The sequence below is a fragment of the Cololabis saira genome, chromosome 12, assembly GCF_033807715.1.
Source record: "Cololabis saira isolate AMF1-May2022 chromosome 12, fColSai1.1, whole genome shotgun sequence".
NCBI classification, from domain to species: domain Eukaryota; kingdom Metazoa; phylum Chordata; class Actinopteri; order Beloniformes; family Belonidae; genus Cololabis; species Cololabis saira.
Genome location: NC_084598.1, coordinates 37,036,023 through 37,050,718, shown reverse-complemented (window position 1 = coordinate 37,050,718; position 14,696 = coordinate 37,036,023). Strand labels below are relative to the sequence as shown.

The following is a 14,696-nucleotide window of genomic DNA, read 5'->3' as shown; positions in this document are numbered from 1 at the left end:
CTCTTCGGCCTCCCTAACAAATCCCTCCATAAACTCCAACTGGTCCAGAATTCAGCTGACCGCATCATAACTCGGACTCCTCGTCTCTGGAACTCATTACCCTCCCAACTCAGAAACATTGATTCATTCCCTCTTTTCAAATCACAATTCAAAACTCAACTGTTCAAGACTGCCTACCTCATTTAATGTTCATGTCTTCTTTATTTCTTACCTCTGCTGTTTTTAAACGTTTTTTTTTTTAATGTGTTCTGCTGGTTTTATTTTTTAAAGTGTTGTGTACGGCGACTTTGAGTGCCAAGAAAGGTGCCTTTAAAAATAAAATGTATTATTATTTATGTAATGATGCACTAACGCTGCCCATAAACATTCACAAACCCTCACGATCATAATAAAATCACAACTCTTAACGGAACGCAACACAAAGCAAAGAACAGCAATCCCCATAATGCTATGCAGTTTAAATCGGAAGAAATGCCCACAAATAAATTATTTTTTCCAGGCCTCAACTTTTGACAGGACTATCTCCAGGGGCCTGTACTACGAAGCGGGATTTGGGGTTAGCGAGGTAACTTCAGGTTTAACCCTGGGTTTTCAGGACTACGACGGTGGTTCACTTCTTACCGGGGTACATCGCCATGGTAACTTATGCTGAACAGCTAACCTGCTCCGGAGCAGGTTATGTTCGAGATACAGATCGCCGGGTATAAAAGCACCACCCACTGACCAATCAGCTCTCTTGGAAAATGACATGCCCTTTCGAAGAGAATCCAGTGGAGCTTGGTGCGCGGATCGTGAGAGGATCCCTCCGAAGAGAACGCGTATTCAGGGACCGCCAAAACCCCTTTGCTTTCCCTGTATGAACGATCCAAAAAAATAAAAAATAAAAAAGGAAAAAAGGAAAAAAAGAGGTGGAGGAGAAAATAAAAAATAAATCAATCAACCCTAACCTAATTAACCCTAACCCTAATAAAACAAATCATCACCCAAAATCCGATGTACAGTCAATCCAAAACTAATACCAATTAAATAAATAAATCAAGAAGAAATCAAAAAGAAGATGCATTTGTAAGGGGATAGCAAAAAAGGGATTTTCAATTTCGTCCCTCGAACATTCTGAGAAGTCACTTTAAAATACTAAATACCCCCCTCCTGAAAAAATAAAAAATAAAATAAAATAAATAAATAAACCCAATTCTTTGGTACAGCATCAGCACAAGTTATCGGTCAACAACAATAGTTATAGAACCAATATATACAGACTGTCTCAGAAAATTAGAATATTGTGATTTTCTGTAATGCAAACACAAAAACAAAAAAATGTCATACATTCTGGATTCATTACAAATCAACTGAAATATTGCAAGCCTTTTATTATTTTAATATTGCTGATCATGGTTTACAGTTTAAGATTAAGATTCCCAGAATATTCAAATATATGTTTATATCCCTATGAATTTACGCATTTATACAGTCAGCGATCTTTTGCCAGCTGTCTTTCCTGCATTTTGCAGCTGCAACTGTGTTGCTTTTTGCCTGTATTATATGCCTATACTCATCATATTTCCGTAAAATTATAGTTTGCTCTTCGCTACTGAAATAAGCGGCTCTGACAGCGGACTTCTCCATGCTTGTGATTGGTCATGCGCTGAAAACACCGCCCCTTTTATGTGCACGCGCTCATATCCAGATTGGAGAAACCTGGGTTGATATACCGAGTTGATAACCACCGTCGTGTGACCGCTTAGCGTGATTGCAATTGTCCGGGTTAGTGAATCTGGATAAGGAAAAGATATCCTGGATATGTTGAACTTGCTTCGTAGTACAGGCCCCTGCTCACAGCAGATTTGTTTTTAAATTTGTTTTACTTGTTTTTGCAAGTTTCTTGTTAAGATGAACGGTTTTTAATGGATAATTCTCTTCATTATCATATTCAAATATATCTACTTGAGGGAGGAGACAGGGCAGAGTGTTGTGATCCGGCATATATGCTCAAATCCACGTTGATTGTGATGTTCTTTCAGTCCCGGCTGGTTGTCAGTCTGCACGCCTTCTGGTCATCTTCAGGATTCTCTGTTTTCTGTTAGAGGCCTTTTTCTGGGTTTTGATGTTTTGTTAAAATAAAGGACTTTCCTGCCATCTGTCAACTTTGGGTTTCCTGCATTTGAGTTCTGTAATATCAACTCATGACAAAACCTGCAGCTGTTTTAAAACAAGTTCAGACTCAGGAAACGGCAGATTACAAACACAAGAAAGTATAAAGTACTTTGTACTTTGGCCTGATGTGCTGGGCTAATGTCTAATAAACTTTTAAAGGTTATTCTTTCTTTTATACTAAACTGGTTTCTCTCTTTACATCTAAAAATATTATTATATAACAATCTTCAGACTTTTATAGACACAGAACCTTTCTAAAACAAATAAAAAAAATGTCATATCAGATATTAAATACTTCATGAATATGTTTTGAATTAAAGTTGTTTTGTCACATCTTTGGAGGATGATAACTGGATAAATGTGGAAACATCTCCAGTGGACTGACCTCAGAGTCTCCAGTCTACAGTTTGGACTCTCCAGTCCACCAGACAGAACCTTCACTCCTGAATCCTGCAGTTTCTTGGTCCGACTCAGGTCCAGTTCTGTCAGATGGGAGGGGTTGGACTTCAGAGCGGACGCAACAACTTCATAGTGAGTCTTTGAGAGATCACAATCAACAAATCTGTGATGAGAGAAAATATGATGTCAGTTCTAATAAAGTCTGAGTTAAAGCCAGAATGAACACATCTGATAACTTCTGCAGACTGTTTGGATCTGCAGATGAAGGAGGGAACCGGCTTCGTTAACGTCTTTCAGAGTCCTCTGAAAACATCTGATATATGACATAAACTCATTTATTCTTGGACATTTTTCACTCTGAACATCTTGAACGAAGTGTGGAGCTGAACTTTTATCAAGTCTCCAGATAAAAGATCTTCAAGCTTTTAAGCTATATTTAGTATTTTTCTGACTCCTGGACTAGTTAGGGCCCGAGCACCTTCAGAGCGAAGGCCCTATTGTATTTGCAGGAATTTTTATTATTAGGGCCCGAGCACTTGCAGTGCGAAGGCCCTATTGTATTTGCAGGAATTTTTATTAGGGCCCGAGCACCTTCAGTGCGAAGGCCCTATTGTATCTGTAGGAATTCTTCGCGTTATTATTAGGGCCCGAGCACCTTCAGTGCGAAGGCCCTATTGTATCTGTAGGAATTCTTCGCGTTATTATTAGGGCCCGAGCACTTGCAGTGCGAAGGCCCTATTGTAATTGCAGGAATTATTCTTCTTCTTCTTCTTATTGTTCTGACAAAAGGAAGGCCTTTTTGCCCCCCTAAACGTGCCCAAAAAGTCACCAAATTTTGCATGCAAGTCAGGCCTGGCGAAAAATTTGATATTTAAGGGTTTGCATTAATGGGCGTGGTAAAATGGCTCAACAGCGCCCCCTTGAAAACTTTGTGCCTCAAGCCCCACAATGCGGTTTGTCGTACATGCACGAAAATCGGTACACACCTGTATCATGGGACAACTTAAAGAAAAGTCTCTGGGCGTCATGTCGAGAAACCGAACAGGAAGTCGGCCATTTTGAATTAATCGTGTCACTTTGGCGCAATTTATGCCATTCCTTCGGCAGTTAATACGGCCCAAACCATAACGTGCCCCCAAGTGTGTTATACATCAAAATGTGCGTCTTCATCCTGCGACAACACGCATTACTTTTCTCTTTCAAAAGCGTTACCGTGGCGACGCTAGACGCCAAAAAGCGCGCCCACCCTTCATCTGGTTGGTTCAGACCGAAAAAACTTTGCGCCTCAAGCCCCAGAATACGGTGTGACGTACATGAACGAAAATCGGTACACACCTGTATCATGTCGCAACTTAAAGAAAAGTCTCTTGGCGCCATGGCCGAAACCGTACAGGAAGTCGGCCATTTTGAACATTCTGAATTAATCACGTAATTTTGGAGCAATATATGCCATTCCTTCGAGAATTAATACGGCCCGAACCGTATCATGAACCCAGATGTGTTATACATCAAAATGTGCGTCTCCATCCTGCGACTACACGCATTACTTTTCTCTTTCAAAAGTGTTACCGTGGCGACGCTAGACGCCAAAAAGCACGCCTCCCCTTCATCTGATTGGTCCATATTTGATAGTTTCCCAAAAGGCACCAAAATTGGCACGCAAGCCAGGCCTGGCGATAAATTTGATATTTCATGGTTTGCATTAATGGGCGTGGCAAAATGGCTCAACAGCGCCCCCCAGAAAACTTTGTGCCTCAAGCCCCACAATACGGTTTGACGTACATGCACGAAAATCGGTACACACCTGTATCATGGGAAAACTTAAAGAAAAGTCTCTTGGAGCCATGGCCGAAACCGAACAGGATGTCGGCCATTTTGAATAAATTGTGTCATTTTGGCGAAATTTATGTCATTCCTTTGGCAGTTAATTCAGCCCGAACCGTAACGTGCACCCAGGTGTGTTATACATCAAAATGTGCGTCTACATCCTGCGACTACACGCATTACTTTTCTCTTTCAAAAGTGTTACCGTGGCGACGCTAGACGCGAAAAAGCGCGCCTCCCCTTCATCTGATCGGCCCATATTTGATAGTTCTCCAAAAGTCACCAAATTTTGCATGCAAGCCAGGCCTGGTGATAAATTTGATATTTCATGGTTTGCATTAATGGGCGTTGCCTAACGGCTCAACAGCGCCCCCTAGAATACTTTTCTCTGCCATAACTTTTGAATGGTTTAACATAGAGAGTCGTGGGTGGTGTCATCAAATTCTGTATGGAGTCCTTGACCTTCATTGGCCTGAATTAGCCCCGCCCCTTCTTCTGATTGCTTGTCCCTTTTTTCTGCTATAACTTTTGAATGGTTTGACATAGGAAGTCGTGGGTGGTGTCATTTCTGATATGCTTATGGGGGCGGTGGCCGTGAGTGCGAGGGCCCGTTCATCGCTGCTTGCAGCTTTAATTATTATTATTATTATTATTTTTCTGACGAAAGGAGGGCCTTTTTGGCCCCCTAAACGTGGCCAAAAAGTCACCAAATTTTGCACGCAAACCAGGCCTGGCGAAAAATTTGATATTTTATGGTTTGCATTAATGGGCGTGGCAAAATGGCTCAACAGCGCCCCCTAGAAAACTTTGTGCCTCAAGCCCCACGATACGGTTTGACGTACATGCACGAAAATCAGTACACACCTGTATTATGGCACAACTTAAAGAAAAGTCTCTTGGAGTCATGCCCGAAACCGAACAGGATGTCGGCCATTTTGAATTAGTCGTGTCATTTTGGCGAAATTTATGCCATTCCTTCGGCAGTTAATACGGCCCGAACCGTAACGAGCACCCAGGTGTGTTATACATCAAAATGTGCGTCTCCATCCTCCGACACCACGCATTACTTTTCTCTCTCAAAAGCGTTACCGTGGCGACGCTAGACGCCAAAAAGCGCGCCCACCCTTCATCTGATTGGTTCAGACAGAAAAAACTTTGTGCCTCAAGCCCCATAATACGGTTTGACGTACATGAACGAAAGTCGGTACACACCTGTATCATGTTGCAACTTACAGAAAAGTCTCTTGGCACCATGGTCGAAACCGAACAGGAAGTCGGCCATTTTGAACATTCTGAATGAATCACGTAATTTTGGAGCAATATATGCCATTCCTTCGAGAATTAATACGGCCCGAACCGTATCATGAACCCAGATGTGTTATACATCAAAATGTGCGTCTCTATCCTGCGACTACGCGCATTACTTTTCTCTTTCAAAAGTGTTACCGTGGCGACGCTAGACGCCAACAAGCGTGCCCCCCCTTCATCTGATTGGTCCATATTTGATAGTTCCCCAAAAGGCACCAAATTTGGCATGCAAGCAGGGCCTGGCGATAAATTTGATATTTCATTGTTTGCATTAATGGGCGTGGCAAAATGGCTCAACAGCGCCCCCCGGAAAACTTTGTGCCTCAAGCCCCACGATACGGTTTGACGTACATGCACGAAAATCGCTACACACCTGTATCATGGCACAACTTCAAGAAAAGTCTCTTGGAGCCATGGCCGAAACTGAACAGGAAGTCGGCCATTTTGAATTAATTGTGTAATTTTGGCGCAATTTATGCCATTCCTTCGGCAATTAATACGGCCCGAACCGTAATGTGCACCCAGGTGTGTTATACATCAAAATGTGCGTCTCCATCCTGGGACTACACGCATTACTTTTCTCTTTCAAAAGTGTTACCGTGGCGACGCTAGACGCCAAAAGGCGCGCCCCCCCTTCATCTGATTGGTCCATATTTGATAGTTCTCCAAAAGTAATCAGATTTTGCATGCAAGTCAGACTTGGCGATACATTTGATATTTCATGGTTTGCATTAATGGGCGTGGCCTAACGGCTCAACAGCGCCCCCTAGAATACTTTTATCTGCCATAACTTTTGAATGGTTTGACATAGGAAGTTGTGGGTGGTGTCATGGGACTCAGTAATGAGTCCTTAAGCTTCGTTGGCCTTAATTAGCCCCGCCCCTTCTTCTGATTGGTTGTCCCTTTTTTCTGCTATAACTTTTTAATGGTTTGACTCCCGCTTCCTGATTCAAACGTCTGCCGGCCCCGCCCCCCGACCAATCAGTGGCGAGTAGGGTGATGACGGCCCCGCCCCCCGACCAATCAGTGGCGAGTAGGGTGATGACGGCCCCGCCCCCCGACCAATCAGCTGTTGTAATGTGGTGACGTTAGAAATAGTCCCGTGCTCAGCCCGGTTAGAACTTCGGTGGAATGGTTACAGAAAAAGTAATAATAAAATAGTAGTGTTTTACTAATATTTATACCTTACAAATATTTAAAAAATTAGGAAAAAAAAGTTCCAGACATTATATCGCTATCTTGGTCTGTCCTAAGCCAGTAAGTCAAAGTGAGGTATCAGCTGAGATATAGCTCAACCAGATCATTGCGGTCTTTGGTGCCGGTGGTTGGGAGTTCGAGCCTGGCAGGATGATGAAATCTTTGTAAGCAAATTTTGTGTTTTTTCTTTACATCAAGATGTGCGTCTCTTTCCTGCGACGACGCACATTACTTTTCTCTTTCAAAAGTGTTACCGTGGCGACGCTAGACGTGAAAAAGCGCTCGTCCTCTTCATCTGATTGGTCCATATTTGATAGTTCTCCAAAAGTAATCAAATTTTGCATGCAAGTCAGACTTGGCGATACATTTGATATTTAATGGTTTGCATTAATGGGCGTGGCCTAACGGCTCAACAGCGCCCCCTAGAATACTTTTCTCTGCTATAACTTTTTAATGGTTTGACTCCCGCTTCCTGATTCAAACGTCTGCCGGCCCCGCCCCCCGACCAATCAGTGGCGAGTAGGGTGATGACGGCCCCGCCCCCCGACCAATCAGTGGCGAGTAGGGTGATGACGGCCCCGCCCCCCGACCAATCAGCTGTTGTAATGTGGTGACGTTAGAAATAGTCCCGTGCTCAGCCCGGTTAGAACCTCGGTAGAATGGTTACAGAAAAAGTAATAATAAAATAGTAGTGTTTTACTAATATTTATAGGCTACCTTACAAATATTTAAAAAATTAGGAAAAAAAAGTTCCAGACATTATATCGCTATCTTGGTCTCTCCTAAGCCAGTAAGTCAAAGTGAGGTATGAGCTGAGATATAGCTCAACCAGATCATTGCGATCTTTGGTGCCGGTGGTTGGGAGTTCCAGCCTGGCAGGATGCTGAAATTTTTGTAAGCAAATTTTGTGTTTTTTTTACATCAAGATGTGCGTCTCTTTCCTGCGACGACGCACATTACTTTTCTCTTTCAAAAGTGTTACCGTGGCGACGCTAGACGTGAAAAAGCGCTCGTCCCCTTCATCTGATTGGTCCATATTTGATAGTTCTCCAAAAGTCACCAAATTTTGCATGCAAGCCAGGCCTGGTGATACATTTGATATTTAATTGTTTGCATTAATGGGCGTGGCCTAACGGCTCAACAGCGCCCCCTAGAATACTTTTCTCTGCCATAACTTTTGAATGGTTTGACATAGGAAGTTGTGGGTGGTGTCATGGGACTCTGTAATGAGTCCTTGACCTTCATTGGCCTGAATTAGCCCCGCCCCTTCCTCTGATTGGTTGTTCCTTTTTTCTGCTATATCTTTTGAATGGTTTGACATAGAGAGTCGTGGGTGGTGTCATTTCTGATATGCTTATGGGGGGCGGTGGACGTGAGTGCGAGGGCCCGTTCATCGCTGCTTGCAGCTTTAATTAGGGCCCGAGCACTTGCAGTGCGAAGGCCCTATTGTAATTGCAGGAATTATTAGGGCCCGAGCACCTTCAGTGCGAAGGCCCTATTGTATCTGTAGGAATTTTTTTTTTTCTTTTTCTTTTTCTTTTTCTTTTTCTTTTTCTTCTGACGAAAGGAGGGCCTTTTTGCCCCCCTAAACGTGCCCAAAAAGTCACCAAATTTTGCATGCAAGTCAGGCCTGGCGAAAAATTTGATATTTAATGGTTTGCATTAATGGGCGTGGCAAAATGGCTCAACAGCGCCCCCCGGAAAACTTTGTGACTCAAGCCCCACAACACGGTTTGACGTACATGCACGAAAATCTCTACACACGTGTATCAGTACACAACTTAAAGAAAAGTCTCTTGGCGACATGGCCGAAACCGAACAAGAAGTCAGCCATTTTGAATTAATCGTGTAACTTTGGCGCAATTTATGCCATTCCTTCGGCAGTTAATACGGCCTGAACCGTAACGTGCCCCCAAGTGTGTTATACATCAAAATGTGCGTCTCCATCCTGCGACAACACGCATTACTTTTCTCTTTCAAAAGCGTTACCGTGGCGACGCTAGACGCCAAAAAGCACGCCCACCCTTCATCTGGTTGGTTCAGACCGAAAAAACTTTGCGCCTCAAGCCCCAGAATACGGTGTGACGTACATGAACGACAATCGGTACACACCTGTATCATGTCGCTGCTTAAAGAAAAGTCTATTGGCGCCATGGCCGAAACCAAACAGGAAGTCGGCCATTTTGAACATTCTTAATTAATTGCGTAATTTTGGAGCAATATATGCCATTCCTTCGAGAATTAATACGGCCCGAACCGTAACGTGCACCCAGGTGTGTTATACATCAAAATGTGCGTCTCCATCCTGCGACTACGCGCATTACTTTTCTCTTTCAAAAGTGTTACCGTGGCGACGTTAGACGCCAACAAGCGCGCCACCCTTCATCTGATTGGTCCATATTTGATAGTTCTCCAAAAGTCACCAAATTTTGCATGCAAGCCAGACTTGGTGATAAATTTGATATTTCATGGTTTGCATTAATGGGCGTGGCCTAACGGCTCAACAGCGCCCCCTAGAATACTTTTCTCTGCCATAACTTTTGAATGGTTTGACATAGGAAGTTGTGGGTGGTGTCATGGGAGTCTGTAATGAGTCCTTAAGCTTCGTTGGCCTTAATTAGCCCCGCCCCTTCTTCTGATTGGTTGTCCCGATTTTCTGCTATAACTTTGGAAGGGTTTGACATAGAGAGTCGTGGGTGGTGTCATGGGACTCGGTAATGAGTCCTTAAGCTTCTTTGACCTTAATTAGCCCCGCCCCTTCTTCTGATTGGTTGTCCCGATTTTCTGCTATAACTTTGGAATGGTTTGACATAGAGAGTCGTGGGTGCTGTCATCAGATTCTGTATGGAGTCCTTGACCTTCATTGGCCTGAATTATCCCCGCCCCTTCTTCTGATTGGTTGTCCCTTTTTTCTGCTATAACTTTTCAATGGTTTGACATAGGAAGTCGTGGGTGGTGTCATTTCTGATATGCTTATGGGGGGCGGTGGCCGTGAGTGCGAGGGCCCGTTCATCGCTGCTTGCAGCTTTAATTATGGGCATGCCAAGTAATGGCATGACCATATTGCAATCGTCCAGAATGGCCGAAAGGGCAATGTTGCTAGCATTTTGCTAACAAGCTAAAGTTGCAAAAGTCCCACTGCGCACCAGCGGGTGTACAGCATGACCCCGCTCGGATGTGGAAAAAGAAAATCCCCAAAAAATAAAACACGGCCGGAAAAACGAGGAAAAACATGAAAATGAAGGCGATATATTAGTATCTAGAAAAGGTTTCCCTTTTCTTTTTATTATTATTCTTATTCCGCACTTTTTTTCGTCCGTTAATGCGGCCCGAACCGGAACGTGCACCCATGCATGGCATACATCGTTGGATGCGTCTCCATCATGCCTCGATGGGCATTACTTTTCTCCGTAATAGGGGTTACCGTGGCAACGCTAGTTGCCAAAAAGCAAAAAAAAAGGCGAAAATTCCCACGCTTATTGCTCGGCCGAACTTTATCGTAGAGACATCGTTCAAACTTTCAAACACTCGGTCCGATTGTCCCTAACCGACCGTACAACCTTATTATGCCAAGTATTACAGTTTTTGTGATATTGACCTTTATTTATTTATTTTTTTTCCGTTTGACTTTGGACGCTTGTTGCTAGGCAACAGGTTATTGTAGAGACATCGTACAAATGTTTCCCGACTCGGCACGCTGTGGACTTCAACATACTCAAATTTCATGAAGCTGGGATTTAAGGAAATTTTATGTCAAAATCCAGGCCAAATGGCCCCATTCATTCGGATGGAGTTTTTAACCATGGTGAAAAAAAAACCTATCCGTTAACATAGCCTGAACCGGAACATGCACCCATACATGGCATACATCGTTGGATGCGTCTCCATCGTTCCTCGATGGGCATTACTTTTCTCAGTAAAAAGTGTTACCGTGGCAACGCTAGACGCCAAAAAGCAAAAAAAAAAGGCGAAAATTCGGACGCTTATTGCTCGGCCGAACTTTGTCGTAGAGACATCGTTCAAACTTTCAATCACTCGGCCCGATTGTCCCTAACGGTACGTACAAGCTCATTATGCCTAGTATTACAGTTTTTGCGATATTTACCTTTCAGGTTTTTTTTTAATTTCCGTTTTACTTTGGACGCTTGTTGCTAGGCAACAGGTTATCGTAGAGACATCGTACAAATGTTCCCTAACTCGGCATGCTGTGGACTTCAACATATTCAAATTTCATGAAGCTGGCATTTAAGGAAATTTTTTGTCAAAATCCATGCCAAGTGGCCCCATTCATTCGGATGGGGTTTTTTACCACGGTGAAAAAAAACCCCTATCCGTTAACATAGTCTGAACCGGAACGTGCACCCATGCATGGCATACATCGTTAGATGCTTCTCCATCGTGCCTCGATGGGCATTACTTTTCTCAGTCAAAAGCGTTGCCGTGGGGACGCTGGACGCCAGAAAGCGCACCCCATTAATAACTATAGGCAGCACAGGAATGAATGCAATACAACCATAAACACCTCAAACTGACATAGAACCACACCGAACACAACCACTACAGCCCCAAACCAAAGCAGCGAGAGGGGACGAATGGGCGGTAGGGCATGCCCATATCAAAATTTCCAGAAATTTTCTAGTTCTTCTTCTTCTTCTTATTGTTCTGACAAAAGGAAGGCCTTTTTGCCCCCCTAAACGTGCCCAAAAAGTCACCAAATTTTGCATGCAAGTCAGGCCTGGCGAAAAATGTGATATTTAAGGGTTTGCATTAATGGGCGTGGTAAAATGGCTCAACAGCGCCCCCTTGAAAACTTTGTGCCTCAAGCCCCACAATGCGGTTTGTCGTACATGCACGAAAATCGGTACACACCTGTATCATGGGACAACTTAAAGAAAAGTCTCTGGGCGTCATGTCGAGAAACCGAACAGGAAGTCGGCCATTTTGAATTAATCGTGTCACTTTGGCACAATTTATGCCATTCCTTCGGCAGTTAATACGGCCCGAACCATAACGTGCCCCCAAGTGTGTTATACATCAAAATGTGCGTCTTCATCCTGCGACAACACGCATTACTTTTCTCTTTCAAAAGCGTTACCGTGGCGACGCTAGACGCCAAAAAGCGCGCCCACCCTTCATCTGGTTGGTTCAGACCGAAAAAACTTTGCGCCTCAAGCCCCAGAATACGGTGTGACGTACATGAACGAAAATCGGTACACACCTGTATCATGTCGCAACTTAAAGAAAAGTCTCTTGGCGCCATGGCCGAAACCGTACAGGAAGTCGGCCATTTTGAACATTCTGAATTAATGACGTAATTTTGGAGCAATATATGCCATTCCTTCGAGAATTAATACGGCCCGAACCGTAACATGCACCCAGATGTGTTATACATCAAAATGTGCGTGTCCATCCTGCGACTACACGCATTACTTTTCTCTTTCAAAAGTGTTACCGTGGCGACGCTAGACGCCAAAAAGCACGCCCCCCCTTCATCTGATTGGTCCATATTTGATAGTTCCCCAAAAGGCACCAAATTTGGCATGCAAGCCAGGCCTGGCGATAAATTTGATATTTCATGGTTTGCATTAATAGGCAGGCAAAATGGCTCAACAGCGCCCCCCGGAAAACTTTGTGCCTCAAGCCCCACAATACGGTTTGACGTACATGCACGAAAATCGCTACACACCTGTATCATGGCGCAACTTAAAGAAAAGTCTCTTGGAGCCATGGCCGAAACTGAACAGGATGTCGGCCATTTTGAATAAATTGTGTCATTTTGGCGAAATTTATGCCATTCCTTCGGCAGTTAATTCAGCCCGAACCGTAACGTGCACCCAGGTGTGTTATACATCAAAATGTGCGTCTCCATCCTGCAACTACACGCATTACTTTTCTCTTTCAAAAGTGTTACCGTGGCGACGCTAGACGCCAAAAGGCACGCCCCCCCTTCATGTGATTGGTCCATATTTGATAGTTCTCCAAAAGTAACCAAATTTTGCATGGAAGCCAGACTTGGCGATAAATTTGATATTTCATGGTTTGCATTAATGGGCGTGGCCTAACGGCTCAACAGCGCCCCCTGGAATACTTTTATCTGCCATAACTTTTGAATGGTTTGACATAGGAAGTTGTGGGTGGTGTCATGGGACTCTGTAATGAGTCCTTAAGCTTCGTTGGCCTTAATTAGCCCCGCCCCTTCTTCTGATTGGTTGTCCCTTTTTTCTGCTATAACTTTTGAATGGTTTGACATAGGAAGTCGTGGGTGGTGTCATGGGACTCTGTAATGAGTCCTTAAGCTTCGTTGGCCTTAATTAGCCCCGCCCCTTCTTCTGATTGGTTGTCCCTTTTTTCTGCTATAACTTTTGAATGGTTTGACATAGGAAGTCGTGGGTGGTCTCGTTTCTGATATGCTTATGGGGGGCGGTGGCCGTGAGTGCGAGGGCCCGTTCATCGCTGCTTGCAGCTTTAATTATTATTATTATTATTATTTTTCTGACGAAAGGAGGGCCTTTTTGCCCCCCTAAACGTGCCCAAAAAGTCACCAAATTTTGCATGCAAGTCCGGCCTGGCGAAAAATTTTATATTTAATGTTTTGCATTAATGGGCGTGGCAAAATGGCTCAACAGCGCCCCCTTGAAAACTTTGTGCCTCAAGCCCCACGATACGTTTTGACGTACATGCACGAAAATCGGTACACACCTGTATCATGGCCCAACTTAAAGAAAAGTCTCTGGGCGTCAAGTCGAGAAACCGAACAGGAAGTCGGCCATTTTGAATTAATCGTGTCATTTTGGTAAATTTATGCCTTCCTTCGGCAGTTAATACGGCCCGAACCGTAACGTGCACCCAGGTGTGTTATACATCAAAATGTGCGTCTCCATCCTCCGACACCACGCATTACTTTTCTCTTTCAAAAGTGTTACCGTGGCGACGCTAGACGCCGAAAAGCGCGCCCACCCTTCATCTGATTGGTTCAGACAGAAAAAACTTTGCGCCTCAAGCCCCACAATACGGTTTGACGTACATGAACGAAAATCGCTACACACCTGTACCATGTCACTACTTAAAGAAAAGTCTCTTGGCGCCATGGCCGAAACAGAACAGGAAGTCGGCCATTTTGAACATTCTGAATTAATCGCGTAATTTTGGAGCAATATATGCCATTCCTTCGAGAATTAATACAGCCCGAACCGTATCGTGAACCCAGATGTGTTATACATCAAAATGTGCGTCTCCATCCTGCGACTACACGCATTACTTTTCTCTTTCAAAAGTGTTACCGTGGCGACGCTAGACGCCAAGAAGCGCACCCCCCCTTCATCTGATTGGTCCATATTTGATAGTTCCCCAAAAGGCACCAAATTTGGCATGCAAGCCAGGCCTGGCGATAAATTTGATATTTCATGGTTTGCATTAATGGGCGTGGCAAAATGGCTCAACAGCGCCCCCCGGAAAACTTTGTGCCTCAAGCCCCACAATACGGTTTGACGTACATGCACGAAAATCGCTACACACCTGTATCATGGCACAACTTAAAGAAAAGTCTCTTGGAGCCATGGCCGAAACCGAACAGGAAGTCGGCCATTTTGAAATCTGATTGGTCCATATTTGATAGTTCTCCAAAAGTCACCAAATTTTGCATGCAAGACAGACTTGCGATAAATTTGATATTTCATGGTTTGCATTAATGGGCGTGGCCTAACGGCTCAACAGCGCCCCCTAGAATACTTTTATCTGCCATAACTTTTGAATGGTTTGACATAGGAAGTTGTGGGTGGTGTCATGGGACTCTGTAATGAGTCCTTAAGCTTCGT

The 14,696-nt window shown here is 44.0% G+C and overlaps 1 protein-coding gene across 1 annotated transcript in view; it reads right to left on the bottom strand.

Moving 5' to 3' along the window:
- Positions 1–14,696, bottom strand: part of LOC133457452 (protein NLRC3-like) — a 141,342-nt gene that overhangs the window by 84,547 nt on the left and 42,099 nt on the right. The window contains exon 4 of the mRNA XM_061736762.1: positions 2,540–2,716. Coding sequence (XP_061592746.1) covers positions 2,540–2,716 — 177 coding nt within the window. The remainder of the gene's footprint in view (positions 1–2,539; positions 2,717–14,696) is intronic.